The sequence below is a fragment of the Tursiops truncatus genome, chromosome 12, assembly GCF_011762595.2.
Source record: "Tursiops truncatus isolate mTurTru1 chromosome 12, mTurTru1.mat.Y, whole genome shotgun sequence".
Classification (NCBI taxonomy): domain Eukaryota; kingdom Metazoa; phylum Chordata; class Mammalia; order Artiodactyla; family Delphinidae; genus Tursiops; species Tursiops truncatus.
The window spans coordinates 80,779,439-80,803,550 of record NC_047045.1 but is presented as its reverse complement, the minus strand read 5'-3'; the positions used below and the strand labels follow the sequence as shown (position 1 = coordinate 80,803,550).

Sequence of the window (24,112 nt, the reverse complement as noted above, 5' to 3'; positions counted from 1 at the left end):
ACCCTCCTGCCAATGCAGGCGACATGGGTTTGAGCCCTGGGCCAGGAAGATCCCACATGCTGCGGCGCAACTAAGCCCGTGCGCCACAACTACTGAGCTTGCGCTCTAGAGCCCGCAAGCCACAACTACTGAGCCCACGTGCCACAACTACTGAGGCCGCGTGCCACAACTACTGAAGCCCATGCGCCTAGAGCCCGTGCTCCGCAGCAAGAGAAGCCACCGCAACGAGAAGCCCATGCACTGCAATGAAGAGCAGCCCCTGCTCGCTGCAACTAGAGAAAGCCCACGTGCAGCAACAAAGACCCAATGCAGCCAAAAATAAACAAAATTAATTTTTAAAAATGTAAAAATACCATAAAATAAGACCTATTTTCCATTGCCTGTTAGGTCCACAAGGCCGTGCCAGCAGGCCCTGGATTGCTAGCTTCCACGGGGTACCAAGTGTAACCAATGCCAGAGAACAAGGATAAGGCAACAGCCAACATCACCCAGACCTGGTGTCTTGTTTCATCCTTCCCAGGCCCCCCCACTGAGTGGTCTTCAAGGGGAGTGCCAGCACCCCTTGGAGTGCAGAAAGTCTCCCCCAGGAGTGTTCTACTTAGAAAACTTGGAGGATCAGTTTCTAGATCCTCAACGTTCACATGCACTTTTCTCAAAACTGGTGAAGACAGTTCTCACACCTGGTATCTTACTCCTGTGCCCTGCCCCAGGGGTGCAACCTCAGGGGGAATTTGAAATACTGGTTTCTGCCAAACTGTTAATGATTGCTCAGCTTCTTCATCTTCCCGTCTTTTCCATCTTACACATACTTCTATGAAGGCTAAGCCTGGGTCTGTGTTGAGATGTTCTACATTTAGAATGAAGACACTGATTCTTTTCAATGCATCTGGAAAGTTCTTCACGATATTCACAGAATATTCACAATATACTAGATAAAACCGATGGATAACAGATTGTAGGTGATTCCTTTGAGATTCTGGGTGCATTTTAAATAAGGTAGTTAAAACTTTAAAAACCGAAGTATAGGGCTTCCCTGGTGGCGCAGTAGTTGAGAGTCTGCCTGCCGATGCGGGGGACGCAGGTTCATGCCCCGGTCCAGGAGGATCCCACATGCCGCGGAGCGGCTGGGCCCGTGAGCCATGGCCGCTGGGACTGCGCGTCCGGAGCCTGTGCTCCGCAACGGGAGGGGCCACAACAGTGAGGCCCGCGTACCGCAAAAAAAAAAAAAAAAAAAAAAAAACCAAAGTATATAATGAAGTATTTAAAATAGTCAATCCTCATCTTTGTCTCGTTTCATAAAACAGGAAATATTTGTCTGCCTCTGTTTAGTACGAAACACCTTAAACCTGTGATGAGTAATTTTATATATCAGCTTATACCTTTGAGGGGGTACAGAGCTTTTCAAAATTCTGTCAGCAGGTACATGAGCAAAACCACATGAAGACTAGTGTCCAGTAATTCACTACCAGAGTGTCCCAGACAAGCAGCACCTTAGGCCCTGCCCACACTTGCCAAATCACAATCTGCTTTAAATAAAAAATCCCTTGGGGAGTCCTTATGAACATCAATTTTGTGAAGGAGGGCTAGCCCATCATGGGTCACAGCTGTACTTTTAAGTACTCTCTAAGCCTCAGTTTCCCTATTGCTAAGTGAGGATTCTAACACCTGGCTCAGAGGGTATATAAAGTACTTGGCCGCAGCAGGCGCATGGAAAACAATGGCTATTTTCATGTCTCGAACGGGACTCTTGTGCCAGCCACCTGGATGGCCCCTGGCTGGGAGTCAAATGCTATCTGCCCAGGAAGGCAAACAAAAGTCCTCTCCTTTCTCAGGCTTGACACATGGGATCCCCGGGCTACCCAGCCTTGAGTGGGTACGTCTCTGGACTATTCTTCCACCTCCCACACCCACCTGCCATCTGCACTCGCCAGACGTCACCTCCAATTTTCCATCCTGAATCCCAGCAGGAGGCACTGCCTCCCTGATCTCTGCCCTAAACCACAAGTCACATTTCTTAGCACCAAAGAAAATGAAAACCCAAACAATTCCTCTACGCTTTTTTTTTTCCATAAAATGACTAGTTTTTCATAAAATAAGAAATCTAGGTATACCAGACATTATCTTCATAAAAGTACTTCATCATGATAACTCAGCAGTTTCACTTACAGGGTCCCTTCCTTGAGAATACCTCCCTGACAGTCATAAAAATTCAACAGGACAAACCAATTTTAGAAATTGAGAGGCACGCAGTTTCTATTCTACCATTTTCTTGCAAATCATTAATCAAAGGCCATTCTCAAGTTCAGCAGACTCTGCAGTTTTCCTGTACAAAGGCTGATGTTTATTTTCTACCACTTGCCACTGACTGACAGAGCCCTGCAGAAACGTTTAAGTGTCTGCACTTACATTTAACTGACTCGAGAGTTTAGAAGAACCATCCGCTGGACTCTGGCCCCAGGGGCCCATCCCGGGATGGGGAGACTCAGCACATGAGTATTTGTCCAGCAAGTACCTTCAAGGTCTCCTGAAAGGTCGGCTCCACCGTGTTCTTTTGGACTCCAGTCTTGCGTTTTCCCTGGGAGGATCTGTCAGGCAGCAGATAGGTCTTTACATACCTAGTGGCCAAACACAGACAGGACAGGGTGAAAAGCTCAGCGTCAGGGGCGGACAAAGGGTTCAGGAGGAGAATCACACGTCAGCGTTTTCTTTACCCTGCTTCCCGCTGCATTTGGGGTTGACAGACAGGGCTCAGTGGCCGCCACTCAGTGAACAATGACAGTGCTGCGTGCACAGCCCCTGGCTTACGCAGTCTCTGGCTGTGATCCTCGGGAATGTTCCTGGGGGTGTGAAGCTCCCTGCTTTCCTCATGCCCTACTCCTGGAATCTACTCATCACACTCCATCACCTGTCACTGGGTGACCACCAGGGAACCAGAGGCTCCCAGGGCTCTGTGGGTGGCAGATGTCTAACCCACCCGGATGCCAAGGCTGTGTGCCAGCTTGTCCTCCCTCCACATACCTCTTCTCCCCAACCCGCAAGAAAAGAAAGTTGAAATGGAAAGTGTATGTCTCACACTGGTTTCCCTTGTGTGGCCTCAGACACTGCGTCCTGCCTGCTGAGGACCGGTGTTCCCGAGCCCTGTCCCTGGGTCTGGAGGCCACGCCAGCAGAGGGAGCCTGACCAAGGCCAGCCCCGCACTGCCCCCTGCCCACTCCATGAAGCTCCGTCCCAGGCCGGTCCCTCCACTCAGGTCCCAGGACTGCCCTTCCTGGCTCTTCCAGCAGCTTTACTGATGCAGTGACACCACTTGCCCAGGTCCTGTACCCACAGGCTAGAAACAGGCTCAACTTTCTCAAAGCAATAAAGGGCAGGAACCCTCCCGCACCTGGGTTCCCCCTGGAGCCCCAGTCTCAGGCCTCTTCCCGCTTTCAGCAAACTTCCTGGAAAAGTACTCAAGGCTCATGGTCACCAATACCTCACTGTTCGTCGACTCTTAAATTGTTGATCATTACGAGACCCCTCACACATGTTCAACAGGAGGTATAAAATATACCTGTATAGCTTAAAGCATTACAATAAAATACACGCCCATGTATCTAGTCCTTAAGTCCTCTATTTCCTTTCTTATCCTCTGTCTGGATGTCCTATCCGTTACTGAGAGCAGAGTATTGACATTTCCAACTATTACTGTAGAACTATTTCTCCCTTCAATTCCGTCAGCTGTTGCTTCTTGTCTCTTGATGGTCTGTCATTAGGTACACAGACATTTGTAATTGTTGTATCATCTTGCTGTACTGAACCTATTAATACAGAATGCCTTTATCTTTTCTAAGCTTTTCTGACTTAAAGCCGATTTTGCCTGATACTGGTACAGCCACCTTGCTCACTCTTGGTTACCATCTACATGGAGTATCTTCCACTTGTGTCTTTGGATCTCAAGTGAGTCTCTTGTAGATAGCATATAGTTGGATCTCATGTTTTTATCCATTCTGCCAATTTCTGTCTTTTGACTGGAGAGTCAAGTTCATTTGTATTTAAATTACTGATAAGAAGTACTTACTTCTGGGCTTCCCTGGTGGCACAGTGGTTGGGAGCCCGCCTGCCGATGCGGGGGACGCGGGTTTGTGCCCCGGTCCGGGAGGATTCCGCATGCCGCGGAGCGGCTGGGCCCGTGAGCCATGGCCGCTGAGCCTGCACGTCCGGAGCCTGTGCTCCGCAACGGGAGAGGCCACAGTGGTGAGAGGCCCGCGTACCGCAAAAAAAAAAAAAAAAAAAAAGAAGTACTTACTTCTGTCATTTGCTGTTTCTTTTGCCTTATAGCTTTTCTATCCCTCACTTTCTGCCTTACTTTTTTTTTTTTTTTTTTGCGGTACGCGGGCCTCTCACTGTCGTGGCCCCTCCCGTTGCAGAGCACAGGCTCCGGACGCTCAGGCTCAGCGGCCATGGCTCATGGGCCCAGCCGCTCCACGGCATGTGGGATCATCCCAGACTGGGGCACAAATCCATATCCTCTGCATCGGCAGGCGGACTCTAACCACTGCGCCACCAGGGAAGCCCTTTACTGTATTCTTTTGTGTTTAGTTGATTTTCTGTGGTGAAATGTTTAAATTCCTTTCTCAATTGTTTTGTTTTGGTTTTTGTTCTATAGCCGTTTTCTCTGTGGTTACCAAGGGGATTACATTTAATATCCTAAAGTTATAACACTCTAATTTGAATTTATACTAACTTAACCTCCGTAACATACAAGAGCTCTACTCCTTCTCAGCTCCATCCTCATCTGTCCACTGCTGATGTCACAAAAATACATCTGTATATATGTGTGACCAAAAACACAAAGTAAGAATTCTTTTAAATGCATTAGTCTCTTAAATTATCTCGAAAACAAAGTGTGGAGTCACAAACCAAAATGACAATAAGAGACCAATAATCTTTTAAAATGTCCGAAGTCATATAAAAAACAAAAAGTGGAATTACTTACCACTGTTACAATAATATTTGCTTTTATAATTGCTAGTGTATTTGCCTTTATTGAGATCTTTATCTTTTCATGTCTTAAGTTACCATCTGGTGTCATTTCATGCACTCTCTCACCTTTTGTTTAGCTGAGGATGTTGTAATTTCTCCCTCACTTTTGAAGAACAGTTGTGCTGTGTTTGTTTTTCCTTTTAGCACCTTGAATATATTGACTCACTGCCTTCCGGCCTGTAAAGTTTCTGATGGGAATCTGCTGATAATCTTATTGAGGATCCCCAGTACATGACAATGCACTTTCTTGCTGCTTTCAAGATTCTTTGTCTTTCAAATGTTGGTTTATAATGTGTCTCAGTGTGGGTGTCTTTGAGTTCACCATACTTGGAGTTCAAAGAGCTTCTTTGATGTTTATATTCATGTCTTTCATCAAATTGGGGTAGTTTTCAGCCATTATTTCTTCAAGTATTCTCTCTGTCCCTTGCTGTCTCTTCTCCTTCTGGGACACATGTTGCTTATGTTGGTCAACTTAATGGTGTCCAGAAGGTCCTTTAGGTTCTGTTTGCTTTTCTTTAATCTTTTTTCTTTCTGTTCCTTAGACTCAGTAATTTCCATCATCCTATCTTCAAGTTCACCTATTCTTTTTTTTTAAATTTATTTTTGGCTGCATTGGTCTTCGTTGCTGCGCATGGGCTTTTCTCTAATTGCGGTGAGCGGGGGCTACTCTTCATTGCAGTGTGAGGGCTTCACATTGCGGTGGCTTCTCTTGTTGCAGAGCACAGGCTCTAGGTGCATGGGCTTCAGTAGTTGTGGCACATGGGCTTAGTTGCTCCATGGTATGTGGGATCTTCCCGGACCAGAGCTCGAACCCGTGTCCCGTGTTGGCAGGTGGATTCTTAACCACTGCGCCACCAAGGAAGCCCACCTGTTCTTTTACCTGCTCATACCTACCTTTGAATCCCTCTAGTAAATATTTTGTTGTTAAGGTTTTCTCTCTCTTTATTGATATTTCTGTTTTGTTCATACATCATTTTCTTGAGTTTCTCCACAGCTTTCATTAGTTCTTTGAGCATCCTTAAAACAGTTGTTTTCAAGTCTTTGTCTAGTAAACCTACCATCAGATCTCTTTCAGGGACACTTTCTGTTGATTTATTTTTTCCCTGTGAATGAGCCATACTTTCCTGTTTCTTTATATGCCTTGTGATTTTTTTTGTTGAACACTGGACATGTGTCTAATAATATGTTAACTCTGGAAATCAGATTCTCCCCCTTCCCCAGGGTTTGCTGTTTTTTGTTATTGGGTTTTTAATTGGGTTTTTCATAAATTTATTGATGCAGACTGTCTCTGTGCCAAGGATCAGCCTGAAGTGTAAAATTAAGATCATCTCAGATATTTTCTGAACCTGAACCTTTCCCTGGGCATGTGTGGTCACTTTTTAATTTTCCTTGTATATACAGTTACTCTTGAATGTCGCGGTCTGTAGTATCCAGTTCCCAAGAAGGGAAAAAAGAGAAAAATGAAGAAGGGAGTCAAACAAGGGCACTGGCCCTTTAAGTACTTTGTAAATCACTTCAGCCCAAGGAGGAGGGGATTGCAACAATGAGGGGAAGTGAAACAACAATGGCTGCCTGCCGTTTTTTTTGGTACCTCTGCAATAAGAACCAGCAATCAGAGAACAGGTCCCTGATATTTGGAGGACAGGATCCTTTGCCCATCTGGCTCCTACAAGCTGTGTTCAAGGTGCTCTAGGAACACATGCACAGCTGTCCGCCAAGGGGTTGGGCATAGGGGGGATGGGTAGTTAACACTGTGCTAAGAGCTGGAATTGACTGACATTAATCTCAATTTACCATCCAAGACTTCCCCTAGGAAGTTGAAAGCCTTCAAAAGACTCCAGAATTCCAAAATAGTTCCATCAGACAGATTCTGCCAGTGCAGCTATCTACAGGGGGAGATGGATTCCTGAGGCCTCCTACTCCGCCATCTTTCAGAATCCTCTCTTGACCATGTGTTTCCTTTACAAAGTATTGAGTTTTGTTCTAGCAGGCATTTCACTTACTGGAAACTCAGTTTGATCCTAACAAGGATTGATTTTGCTTAGTTAGGGTGGGTTAGAGAAGCCCTAATACTAAGCTTTTCTTTTCTGGGGTCCACTCAATGCCCCACTCCACTTTGACTGGTCAGAACGCCAATCCTGGGACTTCCCTGGTGGCACAGTGGTTAAGAATCCACCTGCCAATGCAGGGGACATGGGTTCGACCCCTGGTCTGGGAAGATCCCACATGCCACGGAGCAACTAAGCCCGTGCACCACAACTACTGAGCCTGCGCTCTAGAGCCCGTGAGCCACAACTGCTGAGCCCACGCACCACAACTACTGAGCCCACATGCTACAACTACTGAAGCCCATGCACCTAGAGCCCATAGTCCACAACAAGAGAAGCCACTGCAGTGAGAAGCCCATACACATCGAAGAGTAGCCCCACTTGCCCCAACTAGAGAAAGCCTGTATGCAGCAATGAAGACCCAACACAGCCAAAAATAAAATTAAAAAAAAAAAAACACACCTATCTTTCCCAGCACTGTGCAACTCCCAGATTTTTCATTCAACTTACAACCCTCCAGCAGCTCTCCTCTGACAGACCTCATGAAATCTTGTATCTGAACAGCTTAGTATTTGGCCAAAGCCTCAAGGGATCCCTATGTGGATTTTAGGTCTACTTCTCTATGCACTTCCCACCTCACCTGCTTAAGAATAATATTTGTTGAATGTTTATTATGTTCTCAACACTGTTCTGAAGACTTAGAATGGGCTAATTCAGGGAAACACCACAACAATCCTTTGAAGTAGGTGATAATATAACCTCCATGTTACAGTGAGGACACCAAGGTATGGAGAGGTTGAATAACTTATCAGAGGTCAAACCCTGTAGAGAATTATGGGAGAGACCCAACATGCTTGGAAGGTCAAGGATTGAATAAATGGAGCTGATGGATTGGAAATGAGTCTGAAGAATGGACAGGATTGCAATTTCCACTTATGGGAGTAGCATAGGGGAAACAGTCTCAGAACAAACACGGGAAAAGCCTCGTATTTGGTAAAAGTCAGGGGATCGTTTTGGAACAGTGACTATTCCAATTTCTCCAGAGCAGAAGGTACAGATAGGGGAATAAAGGACGACTGGAAATACAGGAGGAATCTGTTATGGAGAACCACAGGTGCTATAGTGAGGCACCTAATTTGTCTGGCACTGAGGAGCTACTGAAGATCTCAGAGCAGAGGAGAGTTTGATTGGACCAACAATCCGTTCCTTTCGCCTAGCTGGTCCTGAAAACAGTATGCTAAAAATGTTCCATGGTGGGGGGAAAAAAGAAAAGAAAGGCCAAAATGTGGTCCGTACCTTAAACCATGCACAGAAAATCAATTCCAGCTCTAATATGAAAGGATCTAAGTGGGAAAAAACTCTAATAGAAGAAAACAGAGAAGAACGTATTTATAACCTTCAGGTGGAATTCTCCTACAGACTCAAACAGCAGACATTTTAAAGGAAAAGAAGGATAGATTGGACATTAAATTCTTTATAAGAAAAGTCATCATAAACAATGTCAGAAAACAAGTAAAGCTAAGAGAAGACATGTGCAATATGTAGGACCAATGGAGAATTGTCTTGAAAATGGATTTTTAAAAAGCCAAACCCCTGGGCTTCCCTGGTGGCGCAGTGGGTGAGAGTCCGCCTGCCGATGCAGGGGACACGGGTTCGTGCCCCGGTCCGGGAGGATCCCACATGCCACGGAGCAGCTGCGCCCGTGAGCCATGGCCGCTGAGCCTGCGCGTCCGGAGCCTGTGCTCCGCAACGGGAGAGGCCACAACAGTGAGAGGCCTGCGTACCGCCAAAAAAAAAAAAAAAAAAAGCCAAACTCCTGTAAATAAATTTTTAAATGACAGACAATTCGATAGAAAATTGGACAAAAGATATGAAATGGGGAGTTCATAGAAGGGGAGTGTATCTTAAGTGATTAATTCATATATATAAGGTTGCTCATCTTTGTTATTAATCAGTGAGATGTGTGTTAAAATAATGAGACATTTCATATCTACCAACTGGAAAAAAATTAATCTCTTTATGGATTGTGTGAGACAGGATTTTAATTTTATTTTTCCTACACGGAAAATCAAATTTCCCAGCACCATTTACTGAAGTCATCTTTTCTGCATTGATTATTAATAGCCTCTCGATCATTTAAGTTCCCATGTATGCTAAGATCTGTATTTGGACTTTTGATTCTGCTCTACTGACCTCCTTGTCTATCCTTGCATCCATAACACATTGTTGGAATTACTAAGCTTTTTTTTTTTTAAATTTCATTTATTTTTGGCTGTGTTGGGTCTTCACTGCTGCACGCGGGCTTTCTCTACTTGCGGTGAGTGGGGGCTACTCTTCGTTGCGGTGCGCCAGCTTCTCATTGCAGTGGCTTCTCTTGTTGTGAAGCACAGGCTCTAGGCGCGTGGGCTTCAGTAGTTGCGGCACGCGGGCTCAGTAGTTGTGGCTCATGGGCTCTAGAGCACAGGCTCAGTAGTTGTGGCACACGAGCTTAGTTGCTCCGCGGCATGTGGGATCTTCCCGGGCCAGGGATCGAACCCGTGTCCCCTGCATTGGCAGGCGGATTCTCAACCACTGCGCCACTGGGGAAACCCTGAATTACTAAGCTTTATAATTCTTAACATGTCCTTTTATTTATATATATTTTTACAATTACCTTGGTTATTCTTGGACTTTCACTTTTCCATATGAACTTTAGAATCAATATGTCTATTATCATATGCCAAAACTTAGAGAAACTTACGGATTGCACTTTTTCTTCTTTTCCTCCCCATAGGCAAGGTTCTTACAGGCCTTGATGCATATTTCTAAAGAACGAGTTCTGAAGCAGTAGCGAATGGCAAGTTCTATCTCTCCAGTGACATTTGCGTTGTCAAAATTGCCCATCTCTGTACAAGTGCTGTTAATGCTAATTAAACTTCCCTGAAATCAAGAATGACAGATATAATGTTACTTCACAGTTAATCAATGTTTTTGCGGTTCTGCTTTCAAGATAGCAAATAAATCAAAATTTATACAGAGCATGCGTCCTGACTCATGGTAAGTTAGTAACACACCAGCCAGCTTGTACTTTGCAAAATAAGTTGCCACACACTCTGTCTTAAGGAGACGAGGAGTCCTCAGAAGGGCCTGTCTTGCCCAGATACGGTGTTTGCCTAGCAGTATGGGTTGCGCAGTCTCGTTCTTGAACACAGACCACTTGGGAGGCAGCAGACTATCTCCTGGGCAGTTCTGCAAGGCTAAATCTCCAAGGGCGGATAATAACCCTATGGCAGGAAGAGCCCTGGGGAGAGCAGCACGGTGCCGGGGGCCGAAGGACCGGGATCAGAGGGTGCTGGACTCAGAGTCCAAGTGGGAAAATCAGTCCTGTTCTCACTGGGTTATGGTGAGGCGTACATGGACGACAGTACGTACGATATGCAAAGACAACAATAAACTGTGTTTAAATTTTTAATGGGTCCCCAGAATGACCAACAGAACTACCACCGTAAGGTAGGGCACCCTAAGCTGAGGTGATGTGGAGAAGTAGCGCAAGTGACAGAACCAACCGCCTCATCACCGTTAAATTTGCTTAGGAATTTGCCACCCTGTGCGTGCAACCAATCTCAGTGACGACTCTATAGACAGAGGGAACCCCACGTGATTCCCACTTTCCCAACTGGCTCCTCGACACCGTAAAACATCCCGGAAACAAGCTAAGGAGAAAGCACGAGTCTCTCTCACTAGAGAGAGATCAAAACAAAACCAACTTAGAGGGCCCCGAACCTGAACTAGCTCATGCCAAGAACCCAACCACGTTCACCACACCCAGTCACTGGCCCTGAAAAATGTTATCCACCAACAACACCCATGCAACTGTTGGGAGGGGAAACAGTTTTTAAATTTCACACACCCGGAAAGGCGTGGAGTGGTGAGACCGCGCGAAGAGTGCAGACAGAAGGTGACTTGGCAAGAGGTGTGAGCTGCTTAAGAAAAGCTGAAGGTAGGTGTTAAAAGTTCCGATAATTAACCTGCACTCATCACGGGACTCCACCCCGGGCTACGTCGGACTAAACTGTACTACACCAACTCTTGTGCCAAGAACAAGTAGAAAACTGAATTGAACGACAAGCAGCTTGAAGGCACTGTAGAGCTACCGGGACCGCCAGGGTGCCAGGGTCCACGATACCAAAGAGGCGCACAGTCAGGGGAACCTGACGTCCTGGCTGTGTTTCCCTCTGACGCATCTGTCGGTAGGTGAGCAGTACAGGCAGAAAGGCTGTGAGGCTCCGGAGCTGGGCAGTGACCAACCCAAGTGCTGGGGGCTGTGAAGAAGTACAGAACTTGAGGAGAAAAGGGAGATGCACTAGGTGAGAGGGATGCTCAAGGCTGCTTTTCCCCTCAAGTTCTTTGCTGAGTTGGAAGCCGATGCTAAGAGGCTGAGTAGTTTAAAAACACCTTCGGAAGTTTCACCTTACTAGAGAGAAGAAACTGGAGTTCAGGCCCACCACAGAGGAGGGGCCTGGTAAAAGTCCAGACCCTCAGCTGGGACCCCTCAAAGGCTTTCCTCCTGGGAGTCCGAGTGCCCTGGAAGCGGACCAGTCCTCCCAGAGGCTGAAACCCAGCTCTGAATGAGCTCAGTACCGGATGGGCAAAGACTCCTGGCCTCCACCCTGGCGGTGCGCTGGAGCAAAAGCAAGTCTCCCTGAAGGACGGTCACATCCATCTCTCCCATTCGGCTGGAGCTCGAGGACAGCAGGGACCCTGCATGTTTCTGCCCTCTATCAACTCTCCAGCGCCAGCTCAGAGCCTGGCTCATGGTAAATCCTCAAGAAACATTTATGAAATGAATAAAGAAAGTGCATGAAGTATTTTCATTTAAAAAGTTGTCTCTGTAAATATTATGGCATGATGTGTTGTGTCCCTGTCCTGAAGGAGCAGTAGACTTGAGGTAAGAAGACTCGGGTGATAGTCCTGACCCTGGATGACTTTAGTTACATCGCTTAACTGCAGATTCCAGAGGGAAAATATTTTAAAATAAAACTACATGGGGACTTCCCTGGTGGTCCAGTGGTAAGACTCCGCACTGCCAATGCAGGGGATCCGGGTTAGATCCCTGGTCTGGGAACTAAGTCCCACATGCTGCGTGGCACGGCCTAAAGATTTAAAAAAAACAAAAACAAAACCAAAAAAAGCAAAAAAACCTATATGTAGGCACATCATAAAAAAATTGCTGAGAATCCAGGACAAAGAGAGAAAACTTAAAAGCAAAGGCAAAAAAGCTATGTTAACTTCCATGGAAGAAACAATAAGGGCAGGAGAGGGTGGGGTGCAAGCACTACTGGGGAGACCGGCATCTTCTGTTCGGGTGGGGAAGGAGAGTCGTGTGGGTGCAGACTCGAAGAGGTTAATTTTGGTATCAGGAGGATTAGGGAATTCCAGGCTTGCTCTTTTTTTTTTTTTTTTAAGAAGTGGGAAAGGAGGTTTATTTGTTAAGAATGAGGAAGAAACGTGGGGAGAAGTTTTGAAAAGAGGTTTAAAACGACCGAAGAAGGTGTGAAAATGATTGTTGTGAGAGCAGAAACCTGAGTCGCCCAGAGAAACACATCAGGATGGCTGGCACTGTGCATGCATTTGGAGCTGGTGACACAACAGGGCAGACCTAGTCCCACGCACTCACACTGGGCATTAGGTCTGCCCTACTGTGTGCACGGCTGCTCAGGTGCAGGTACAGAGAAGGTGCACAGCTGGCTCATCTAGCTTGGCGTCCAGAATTAGAAAGCATCCAGGAAGCACTAAAAGTACTCATCCTTCATTTTATAAGATAAGCAGAGGTCAAGACAGGTTGAGAACACATTCATAGTAGGGGACATTAACACCCCACTTTCTCCAATGGACAGATCATCCAAAATGAAAATAAATAAGGAAACACAAGCTTTAAATGACACATTAAACAAGATGGACTTAATTGACATTTACAGGACGTTCCATCCAAAAACAACAGAATACACTTTCTTCTCAAGTGCTCATGGAACATTCTCCAGGATAGAGCATATCTTGGGTCACAAATCAAGCCTTAGTAAATTTAAGAAAATTGAAATCGTATCAAGTATCTTTTCCAACCACAACGCTATGAGACTAGATATCAATTAAAGGAAAAAAATTGTAAAAAATACAAATACATGGAGGCTAAACAATACACTACTTAATAACCAAGAGATCACTGAAGAGATCAAAGAGGAAATGAAAAAACAGCTAGAAACAAATGACAATGAAAACATGACGACCCAAAACCTATGGGATGCAGTAAAAGCAGTTCTAAAAGGGAAGTTTACAGCAATACAATCCTACCTCAAGAAACAAGAAACAATGCAAATAAACAACCTAACCTTATACCTAAAGCAATTAGAGAAAGAGGAACAAAAAACCCAAAGTTAGCAGAAGGAAAGAAATCATAAAGATCAGATCAGAAATAAATGAAAAAGAAATGAAGGAAACAATAGCAAAGATCAATAAAACTAAAAGCTGGTTCTTTGAGAAGATAAACAAAATTGATAAACTATTAGCCAGACTCATCAGGAAAAAAAGGGAGAAGACTCAAATCAATAGAACTAGAAATGAAAAACGAGAAGTAACAACTGACACTGCAGACATACAAAGGACCACTGGAGATTACTAGAAGCAACTATATGCCAATAAAATGGGACAACCTGGAAGAAATGGACACATTCTTTGAAAAGCACAACCTTCTGAGACTGAACCAGGAAGAAATAGAAAACATAAACAGACCAATCACAAGCACTTAAATTGAGACTGTGATTAAAAATCTTCCAACAAACAAAAGCCCAGGACCAGATGGCTTCACAGGCAAATTCTATCCTACATTTTGAGAAGAGCTAACACCTATCCTTCTCAAACTCTTCCAAAATATAGCAGAGGAAGGAACACTCCCAAACTCATTCTACGAGGCCACCATCACCCTGATACCAAAACCAGAAACGATGTCACAAAGAAAAAAAACTACAGGCCAATATCACTGATTAACATAGATGCAAAAATCCTCAACAAAATACTTAGCAAACAGAATCCAACAGCACATTAAAAGGATCATACACCCTGATCAAGTGGGGTTTATCCCAGGAATGCAAGGATTCTTCAATATACGCAAATCAATCAATGTGATACACCGTATTAACAAACTGAAGGAGAAAAGCCAGATGATCACTACTTCAATAGATTCAGAAAAGGCTTTCGACAAAATTCAACACCGATTTATGATAAAAACCCTCCAGAAAGTAGGCATAGAGGGAACTTACCTCAACATAATAAAGGCCATATATGACAAACCCACAACCAACATTGTTCTCAATGGTGAAAAACTGAAACCATTTCCACTAAGATCAGGAACAAGACAAGGTTGTCCACTCTCACCATTATTATTCAACATAGTTTTGGAAGTTTTAGCCACAGCAATCAGAGAAAAAAAAGAAATAAAAGGAATCCAAATTGGAAAAGAAGTAAAGCTGTCACTGTTTGCAGATGACATGATACTATACATAAGAGAATCCTAAAGATGCCACCACAAAACTACTAGAGCTAATCAATGAATTTGGTAAAGTAGCAGGATACAAAATTAGTGCACAGAAATCTCTTGCATTCCTATACACTAATGATGAAAAATCTGAAAGAGAAATTAAGGAAACACTCCCATTTACCATTGTAACAAAAAGAATAAAATACCTAGGAATAAACATACCTAAGGAGACAAAAGAGCTGTATGCAGAAAATTATAAGACACTGATGAAAGAAATTAAAGATGATATAAACAGATGGAGAGATATACCATGTTCTTAGATTGGAAGAATCAACACTGTGAAAATGACTATACTACCCAAAGCAATCTACAGATTCAATGCAATCCCTATCAAACTACCAATGGCATTTTTCACAGAACTAAAACAAAAAATTTTACAATTTGTATGGAAACACAAAAGACTCCGAATAGCGAAAGCAATTTTGAGAAAGAAAAACGGAGCTGGAGGAATCAGGCTCCCAGGCTTCAGACTGTACTGCAAAGCTACAGTAATCAAGACAGTATGGTATTGGCATAAATACAGAAATATAGATCAATGGAACAGGATAGAAAGCCCAGAGATAAACCCACACACATATGGTCACCTTATTTTTGAAAAAGGAGGCAAGAATATACAATGGAGAAAAGACAGCCTCTTCAATAAGTGGTGCTGGGAAAACTGGACAGCTACATGTAAAAGAATGAAATTAGAACAGTCCCCAACACCACACACAAAAAAATAAACTCAAAATGGATTAAAGACCTAAATGTAAGGCCAGACACTATAAAACTCTTAGACGAAAACATAGGCAGAACACTCTATGACATAAATCACAGCAAGATCCTTTTGGACCCACCTCCTAGAGAAATGGAAATAAAAACAAAAATAAACAAATGGGACCTAATGAAACTTAAAAGCTTTTGCACAGCATGGAAACCATAAACAAGACAAAAAGACAACCCTCAGAATGGGAGAAAATATTTGCAAATGAAGCAACTGACAAAGGACTAATCTCCAAAATTTACAAGCAGCTCATGCAGCTCAATATCAAAAAATAAACAAACAAACAACCCAATCCAAAAATAGGCAGAAGGCCTAAATAGACATTTCTCCAAAGAAGATATACAGACTGCCAACAAACACATGAAAGAATGCTCAATATCACTAATCATTAGAGAAATGCAAATCAAAACTACAATGAGGTATCACCTCACACTGGTCAGAATGGCCATCATTTAAAAATCTACAAACAATAAATGCTGGAGAGGGTGTGGAGAAAAGGGAATCCTCTTGCACTGTTGGTGGGAATGTAAATTGATACAGCCACTATGGAGAACAGTATGGAGGTTCCTTAAAAAACTAAAAATAGAACTACCATATGACACAGCAATCCCACTACTGGGCATATACCCTGAGAAAACCATAATTCAAAGAGTCATGTACCAATATGTTCACTGCAGCACTATTTACTATAGCCAGCACATGGAAGCAACCTAAGTGTCCATCGACAGATGAATGGATAAAGAAGATGTGGCACATATATACAATGGAATATTACTCAGCCATAAAAAGAAATGAAATTGAGTTATTTGTAGTGAGGTGGATGGACCTAGAGTCTGCCATACAGAGTGAAGTAAGTCCGAAAGAGAAAAGCAAATACCGTATGTTAACACATATATATGGAATCTAAAAAAAAAAAAAAAAAAGGCTATGAAGAACCTAAGGGCAGGACAGGATAATGACGCAGACGTAGAGAATGGACTTGAGGACACGGGGAGGGGGAAGGGTAAGCTGGGATGAAGTGAGAGAGTGGCATGGACATATATACACTACCAAATGTAAAATAGATAGCTAGTGGGAAGCAGCCTCATAAGCACAGGGAGATCAGCTCGGTGCTTTGAGACCACCTAGAGGCGTGGGATAGGGAGGGTGGGAGGGAGACGCAAGAGCGAGGAGATATGGGGATATGTATAGCTGATTCACTCTGTTATAAAGCAGAAACTAACACACCATTGTAAAGCAATTAGACTCCAATAAAGATGTTTAAAAAAAAAAAGGTTGAGACCCACCCAAAAACTGCAGGGCAAATCAGAAGTAGAGCTGGAAGCGGGCCTTTGTTCTTATCCCTTGGGCCATCGACTAATGGTAGTGTCTCCCGAGTAATTCAACTGCTATCTGCTTGGCCAGGGAAAGTACAGCCTCAGATAATGAGAGGACTGCAGAGCACGTCCTTTGGTCTACCGCATTCCCTCAGAGATAATTTAGGACTTCACCACCACTGCCCTGGGACGGTTTTTTCTGCTTCTATTTTCCCTGTAGACAGAGCAGAATCTTCAAGCAAGTTGAACCTTTGAGCAGCAAATGGGGTTAATCAAGAGGTCCCAGCCCAGAAGAACAACTAAGAACTCAGCCTGACTTTTATTAGAGCCATGGGCTCTGTCTGGTTGTGAAAGAAAAGTGAATCTGAGCAAAAGCGACGGAGAACTACTTTAGTCAGTCAGGGAGCATTCAGTGACTTTCTCTGAAGGTCACGAGTTATCTATTATAACCGTAAGCAAGGCCTGATGCCCTTTGATTTTACAAAAGCAGACATCAAGGAAAGTCAACTGAAACCACAGCTATACTAAAAATACATAAATAAATCTTGATCCACAAGAGCACGCGGAGAGCATTACTGCAGGGAGGTCAGATGGCCGCTGTTTATCAACGTTTACGCATAATACATAAATGTTTTTGAAACCTCAAAGTTCTTTGATAATTGCAATATTGTTTTCAAACAAACATGGTCGAACCTTAAATATTATAGCATTCAGATGATGTTTTCGAGTGATAGACCTCTAAGAGGCCACTTCAATATAACTGTCTATTATTTACTCTGGTTTTCGCTCTTAATAAAAAATAGATTAACATGAGTATATAGCTAAATACAATACTCTTTTTTAAAAAGTCACCGCAACCAGAGATGTTCAGAAATACTAAAGGAAAGTGGAAGTTTCCAAAACCCCAATGAGTGCTGTGAGCAGGGGCAGTGAACGCTTTGAGCCGCTCCCCACTTAGTAGTGGCCCAAATGCCACATCTCAAATCGATGTTTAAGAGAAACAACTAGGGAGTTGGATTGTTACTTCAAAGATTAAAAACCCTTCCATCATCCAAGCTCCTGCCCATCCATGTGCAAGGAACTCCGATGTGTATGCCCGGCACGTGGTCACTTCACCAGTCACAGTGTCTTCACTGTCAGGGAAAATGCCAGCTGCATGAAAACATGGACATAAATGCATTCCTTTTGAGATTTTTTAAAACACAGAAGTGAAGGCAAAATGGAAACTCAGACAGGAACTCTAATGATTTTTCCCCCCAGGGAATCGGTAAAAAATTACCACTCTACCAAGTTCTAGCTCCTAATGACTGGAGGGGTTTTTTGGTTTTTTTGTATGTCTTTTTTTTTAAAAACACGAATTGGGGTTTTTCTTCTCACAAACATTACATGTTTATGGAGAAGATACAGAAAATACAGATAAGACCAAAAAATACTTAATAAAAAAGCACAAGCCCACCATTCTCAACCTCTTGGTATAATCCTTTCAGTTGTTTTAGTGTCTACAGTATAATCATTTTGGTTTTATAAATATGGGCTACTATACACTATTTTGTAACTTGATATCTTTGTTTATCAATTTCCACATTAATATTCTTTAACCACATTATTTTTAATAGTTGCAAGGTATTCCTCTGAATAAATGCACCATAATCTATTTAACCATTGCCCTATTTTAGACATTTCTGGCTATTTTCAATGTTTCAAAATTTAAGAAGATTATAAACAATGCTGTCTTTGACATCCACATGTACACAGTTCTGGCATCGTTCATGATGATTCTTAAAGAATATTTCCTGTAACTAAAATATCTGGATTAAAGAGAACATGCATTTTAAAGCCTTTGATGTGCATCGCTGGTTGCCCTCCAGCTCACCGCAGCAGTTCACATGAACACCTGCCTCTCCCACGTGCTGGCCAGCAGTAAACCGTGCCACTTTTTTTGTCTTAAGATTTTTTTTTTTTGATGTGGACCATTTTTTTTTTAAGTCTTTATTGAATTTGTTATGGTATTTCTTCTGTTTTGGTTTTTTGGCTATGGGGCATGTGGGATCTTAGTTTCCCGACCAGGGATCGAACCCACACCCCCTGCACTGGAAGGCGAAGTCTTAACCACTGGACTGCCAAGGAAGTTCCTGTGTCACTTTTTAAATTTGCTAAAATGGTCCCCAAATAGCACTTGCTTTAATTTCGTACTCATTTAACTACTCAGGAAGTTGAGTGTTTCCCCTATTTATTGCCCATCTGTATTCCTACTTTTGTAATAAGCAGAGACTTAATAAGCTTTTTCTAGCCTCAACTTCCTGTTTCTCAGAGAATATAAGTGTCTCTCAGAAGAGAAGGCAACATCTTTGGGCAAGAAACAAAACATATTTGCTTTGTGGGAGTTTAGTTTCCTTAAACAAACACTGCTTCAGACTAAGGGGAACAGGTTCGGATTGAATATGTAATAATTCAATCTCATGGTGATAAATGTTCAGGGCACAAATCAGAGAAGAGTTTAGAAGAAAGGGAGTTGAGAGAGCCGGGTTGAATTTGCACTATAGTTTGGAGGTACTTCCCTAAGAAACAGTCTGAGTAAGATGCATACACTCGCCACATCCTCTTACCCGAGCATCCTTCCCGACGACTCTGAAAGATCTTCTAGGTGTGGATCAGCCCCAAGTGAGCAGAGCTGAACCAGGGTGTGGGGGGCAGTTTAAGAGTTCAGCAACTCCCCTGGGATAAGACAGAAGACCTGGGTTTTGACTCACAGTCAGAGTTCTGCAGTGACTGCGTGACCTTAGCAAGTTATGTAACCTCCATGAGCCTCAGTTTTCCCATTTGTGAAATGGGATAATAGCATTTATTATTATCCCATTTCCATGGACAAGATCGTTGTGAGAATGATTGGGAGGCGAAGCTCCTAGCTCTGCAGTTAGCACGCAGTAGGCTTTCAATAATAGCTCTGATAGGAATGAATCCAACCATGTCACAAATATTTATTGAGTGCCACTGAAGGGTCAGGCACCGCGCTGAGCACCTGGGTATTACAGCAAATGATAAACCACAGGTAAGCTAATTATATAGCTGTAGAAGGTGATAAGAATGAACAGAGAGCAGGTGAAGGCAAGGCGGGCAGGGCAGGGGGTAGACCTCCTGAGAAGGTGACTTTGGAGCAAAGACTTGGAGGGAGGGAGGGAGGGAGGAAGCCTGGTGCCTGGGAGAGGAACCACCCCAGGAATGCCCGGGGCAGGCCTGAGTCTGGCTGTTCTAGGACCAGTGCCACTGAGCGGAATGAGCAAGGGGGCAGGTGTGGACGGTGCGCAGCTCGTGCAGGGCCCCGTGGAGCACTGTGGGGCGGATCCTAGCCCATGTCCCTGCCGCTGCATTGGTTTCTGGGCCTTGAAGGAGCTTAGCGGCCAGTCTAGCGGACTGTGGACAGTTTGGGCTCCCTGGGAGGAGGGTTGAGCCTCATCCTCCCGGATCAGCCTTACAAAGGCTCGAGCTAGCTGGAGTCTCTGGAGCCCGTATGTTACCTGGGGGGGAAGCAAACCTTCCCATGGATCTCAGAGAGGCTCCCAGAGGCCACTCCTATGCTTTGCCTGTCTGTACCCACCACGGGGTTCAACCCTAGGACAGAACGTTCGGGAGCCGCCCTTGCTTACTTCCCCCTCGGGGAAGCATTTCCTCAGTGCTTTCACCTTTCTCAACTATTCTCCACTATAAACACCGAGGAAGCTGCTGAGTCATCCTCCAACACCAGCGCTCCGAGATACCACCCCAGACTCTCATGACCTTAGGGCATCCAAGAAGCGGAGGGTAACTCCGTCTGGCTCTGCTAGGACCGCTGTGCGACCCAGGACAGGAGGCTGCCCTCAGCACGAGTTGGGAAGGGCCCACGAGAGGAGCTGTGTGAACAGCTACTGCCTTGGACAGCACAGTCCTAGACTGTTCAAGAATCCTTAACGAACACCATACTTTACTCGGGTTTGAAATTGCCAGGGCTCAACTTGTGTGTTTCTGAAACCTCACCGTGCATATGAATCTCCTAGGGCTCTTGTTAAATTGTAGGTTCGGACTCCAGCAGGCCTGGGGTAAGGCTGGAGATTCTGGTTTCTGACACGCGCCCAGGTGGCGCCAGTGCTGCTGGGTCCCACATTCTGAGAAGTGAGTGTGCAGAGCAGGGGTCTTCATGGAGGCAGGACCACCCACAGGAGACAGTGGCTGGAGCCAACAGATGGGCTGGAGCTGCTGGCATTTAGTGCATTGAATCAAGGATGTCAGCTATTCTTCAAGGTCTAGCCTGCTTCTGCCGTGACTTCTGAATACTCGACTGGACATTCGTGGAGATTGGGGAAGTTTGTCTGACGTGCACACCATGTTCCACTAAAACACAGCCCCAAGGAACAGAAAGGTTAAAGTACTAGCTCTGGACCACACTCCTTGCCACTAAAGGAGCTGGAAGGTGAACCAAGACGTTGGTTTCTAGAAGCTGAGCTCTTAACCACTGTATTATGCCACGGAATATGAGCATTCATTTGATTCCCAAGGCAATCCAGTGAAATGAACAACTCTTCAGACTTCCCTGGCGGTCCAGGGGTTAAGGCTCCGCACTTCTAATGCAGGGGGCGCCAGTTCGATCCCTGGTTGGGGAACTAGGATCCCACATGCTGTGCGGTATTGCCAAAAAAAAAAAAAGAACAACTTTGAATCCATCTCCTTGATGAGGACTCTGAAGTTTAGGGAGTCCTTACGATTGTTTAAGATCATTGAATAAGTCAAAGACCCATGACTGTAACTGAAGCCTCCACGGCCCCTCACCCAAGGCTCCATCTAACATATCAAGCACATATCACATGTTTAGGCACAGAGTAAACATTCATTCAATGTTTTTGAATAATGAATAAAGTAATAAAAAGGCCTGCCTATGAACAGACACTACATTTAAAACACCACAAAGCAATCTCAAAAAAAAAGAAGAGCAAAGTTGGAAGACTTCACTCAACTTCAAGACTTCCTACAAAGCTACGGTAATCATGTCAGTGTGGCCTTGGCATAAGGGCAAAGAGATCACTGGAGCACGATAGAGAACTAGGAAAACATCCACATTTATGTGGTCATTTGATTTTTAACAAAGACACCAAAGTCAATGGAAAAATGAGTCTTTTTTTTTTTTAAATGGTGCTGGAGGGGACTTGCCCAGTGGTCCAGTGGTTAAGACTCTGCACTTCCACTGCAGGGGGGTGCAGGTTCGATCCCTGGTTGGGGAACTAAGATCCCACATGCCACGAGACGTGGCCAAAATAAATAAAATAAATAATAAATGGTGCTGGAATAACTGTGTATTCATATGGGGAAAAATGAACCTCAGTCTGTACCTTACACCATTCACAAAAAGGAATGAGCTGGAGCATGGACCACACATAAAAGCTAAACTTTTACAAAGCTTCTAGAAGAAAACATAGGAGAATATCTTCATGACTTATGGGTAGATAAGACAGAAGTAACCATGAAAGAAAAATCTGATGAATCAGACTTCATCAAAACTAAACACTTCTCATCCAAAGACACCACTACTTATTATTAATTACTCTCTGTATGAATGAAAATGTTCACAATAAGATGTAAAAAAGAAAACCACCATCAGAGTACAGCAAGGCTTTTCCCAGCTCTCAAGCTAAGTAAGATATCACCTCTGCGCTCCATGTTACACTCCAGTTTATCCCACACGACAACACGGCACTCGTGTGGCCTAACAATCCAATTTGACGTCATGGCAACAATCACACGTCACATGTCAAGGATATCAGACAAGACTCACGTGTCTCAAGCCTCCTGAGAATAAAGTGTTGGGCGCTGGACTGGATGAGATACCCTCTTGCTTCAAAACAGGGCTAGTAGGGCATCTGGGACTCTCTTGATTAAGAGGATTCAAAATATCCGGTGCGCTGACCTTCTGAAAAAGAAAACAAGAGAATTAGCATAGTACAGTCTGCATCCCAGTTTGAGTTTGTTCAAATGTGATGACTTCAGCAAGCATGGCCTGCATGTCACTAATATGCAAACTTCCGGGTGCCGAGTAAGAGGCCACACTTCCGTTTGGATAAATGCCTACACACACGGGGCCCCAAGACAGACATCACCAAGCTTTGGGACATTCATGAACAGGGATGGGTGGGTTACTTATGGATTAGTACAAGTCTTAAAGAAACTGATGTCCACATTTGACCTTACTAATGATGCAGGCGTTTAATCACATGAAATATAGTATTCAGCCTGACAGCCTCTAATGTGTTCATAAAAAAAGGAAAAAAAATCAAAATATGTCCCTAAATTTTATAAAAATATTTTTTTAATAGTTGGTACTTATATAACATGTACGTCTTGTGCTTTCTAATATGGTAGCCACTAGCCACATGGGGCTATTTAAATTCCAATCAGTTAAAATCAAATAAAATAAATTCAACTCCTTGGTTACACTAGACACATTTCAAGTGCTCAGTAACCACATGTGGCAGTGGCAGGAAAGTTCTGTTGGACAGCGCTAGTACAGAGCAGGGAGGTAAACTTCATCCTGGTCGAAAAGACAAAGTTTCCAAATCGAGACTTTAGGTTTTGACATTGAGTTGGAAGTAGACCTTGGAAATATAAACAGCTGCACTATGCTCATAATTTTCAGGAATAAAAAGCTAAGACTATTACAGAACAAATGAAAGATGTGATTACCTCTAGATTATTTTCACGCTCTCAATTCCCAGAACTCAACTCAATTCTATCAGACGTTTGTTAAGCAACACTCTATTCAATGTGCCGCTGCTCTACGTCCTGGGAGTGGGAAGAAGCTGGGTGGGGGGGGCGGGAAGGAGGAGAAGATGCTTGTCTGCCCTCCACAGGCTCACTAGCTCATCAGAAATACACACCATTAAAATGGAAGTATGAGCCACGTCAACGGGAAAGAGTGGGAGGCCTTATGCAGAAGAGGCACCTGGGATGGTCTTCAGTGGGAGTGTGACCTGAGTGGGTGTCAAGGGCTGGCTGGGGAAAGACCCAAAGGTAAGGCATCCCGAGTGGAGGGGCTGTCGTGATGGTCAGGTATGGAGCATGTTTCTAGACCTGCTAGAGGCCAAAGCAACGGCAGAGACTCGGACGCGAGATGACACACGCACAGTGATGCGTGATGTCGTCCAGAGGACAGGTAGCTCGGGGACACTAAAGTGTGGGCACAGGGAGGAGACATAGGGCTGGAGGAGCCGGAGATCCAAAGGGAGGATTTCAGAAATGAAGGTGTTAGAAAAGGTTTTTCGTATAGTTCAAAAGCCCGTGTGCTACACCTACTGATGTTATGTCACCAGGTCCATGTGACAATCTCCCTAAGCCTCAGTAAGTGTAAACAGGGTCGCATGCACTACCC

General features: G+C 44.1%; 1 protein-coding gene across 15 annotated transcripts in view; it reads right to left on the bottom strand.

Annotated features, from left to right (window-relative positions):
- The window catches only part of SYTL3 (synaptotagmin like 3), a 92,873-nt gene that overhangs the window by 7,149 nt on the left and 61,612 nt on the right, over positions 1 to 24,112 (bottom strand). For 14 of the 15 annotated variants that reach the window (XR_012324961.1, XM_073789789.1, XM_073789790.1 and 11 more), the window contains 3 exons: positions 22,523 to 22,657; positions 9,814 to 9,992; positions 2,513 to 2,615 (listed from right to left, as the gene is read on the bottom strand). Coding sequence is in view for 14 of the 15 variants with exons in the window: in XM_073789789.1 (XP_073645890.1) it covers positions 2,513 to 2,615; positions 9,814 to 9,992; positions 22,523 to 22,657 (417 nt within the window). In the remaining variant the exon portion in view is untranslated. The remainder of the gene's footprint in view (positions 1 to 2,512; positions 2,616 to 9,813; positions 9,993 to 22,522; positions 22,658 to 24,112) is intronic. The other variant, XM_073789785.1, reaches the window with a different exon arrangement.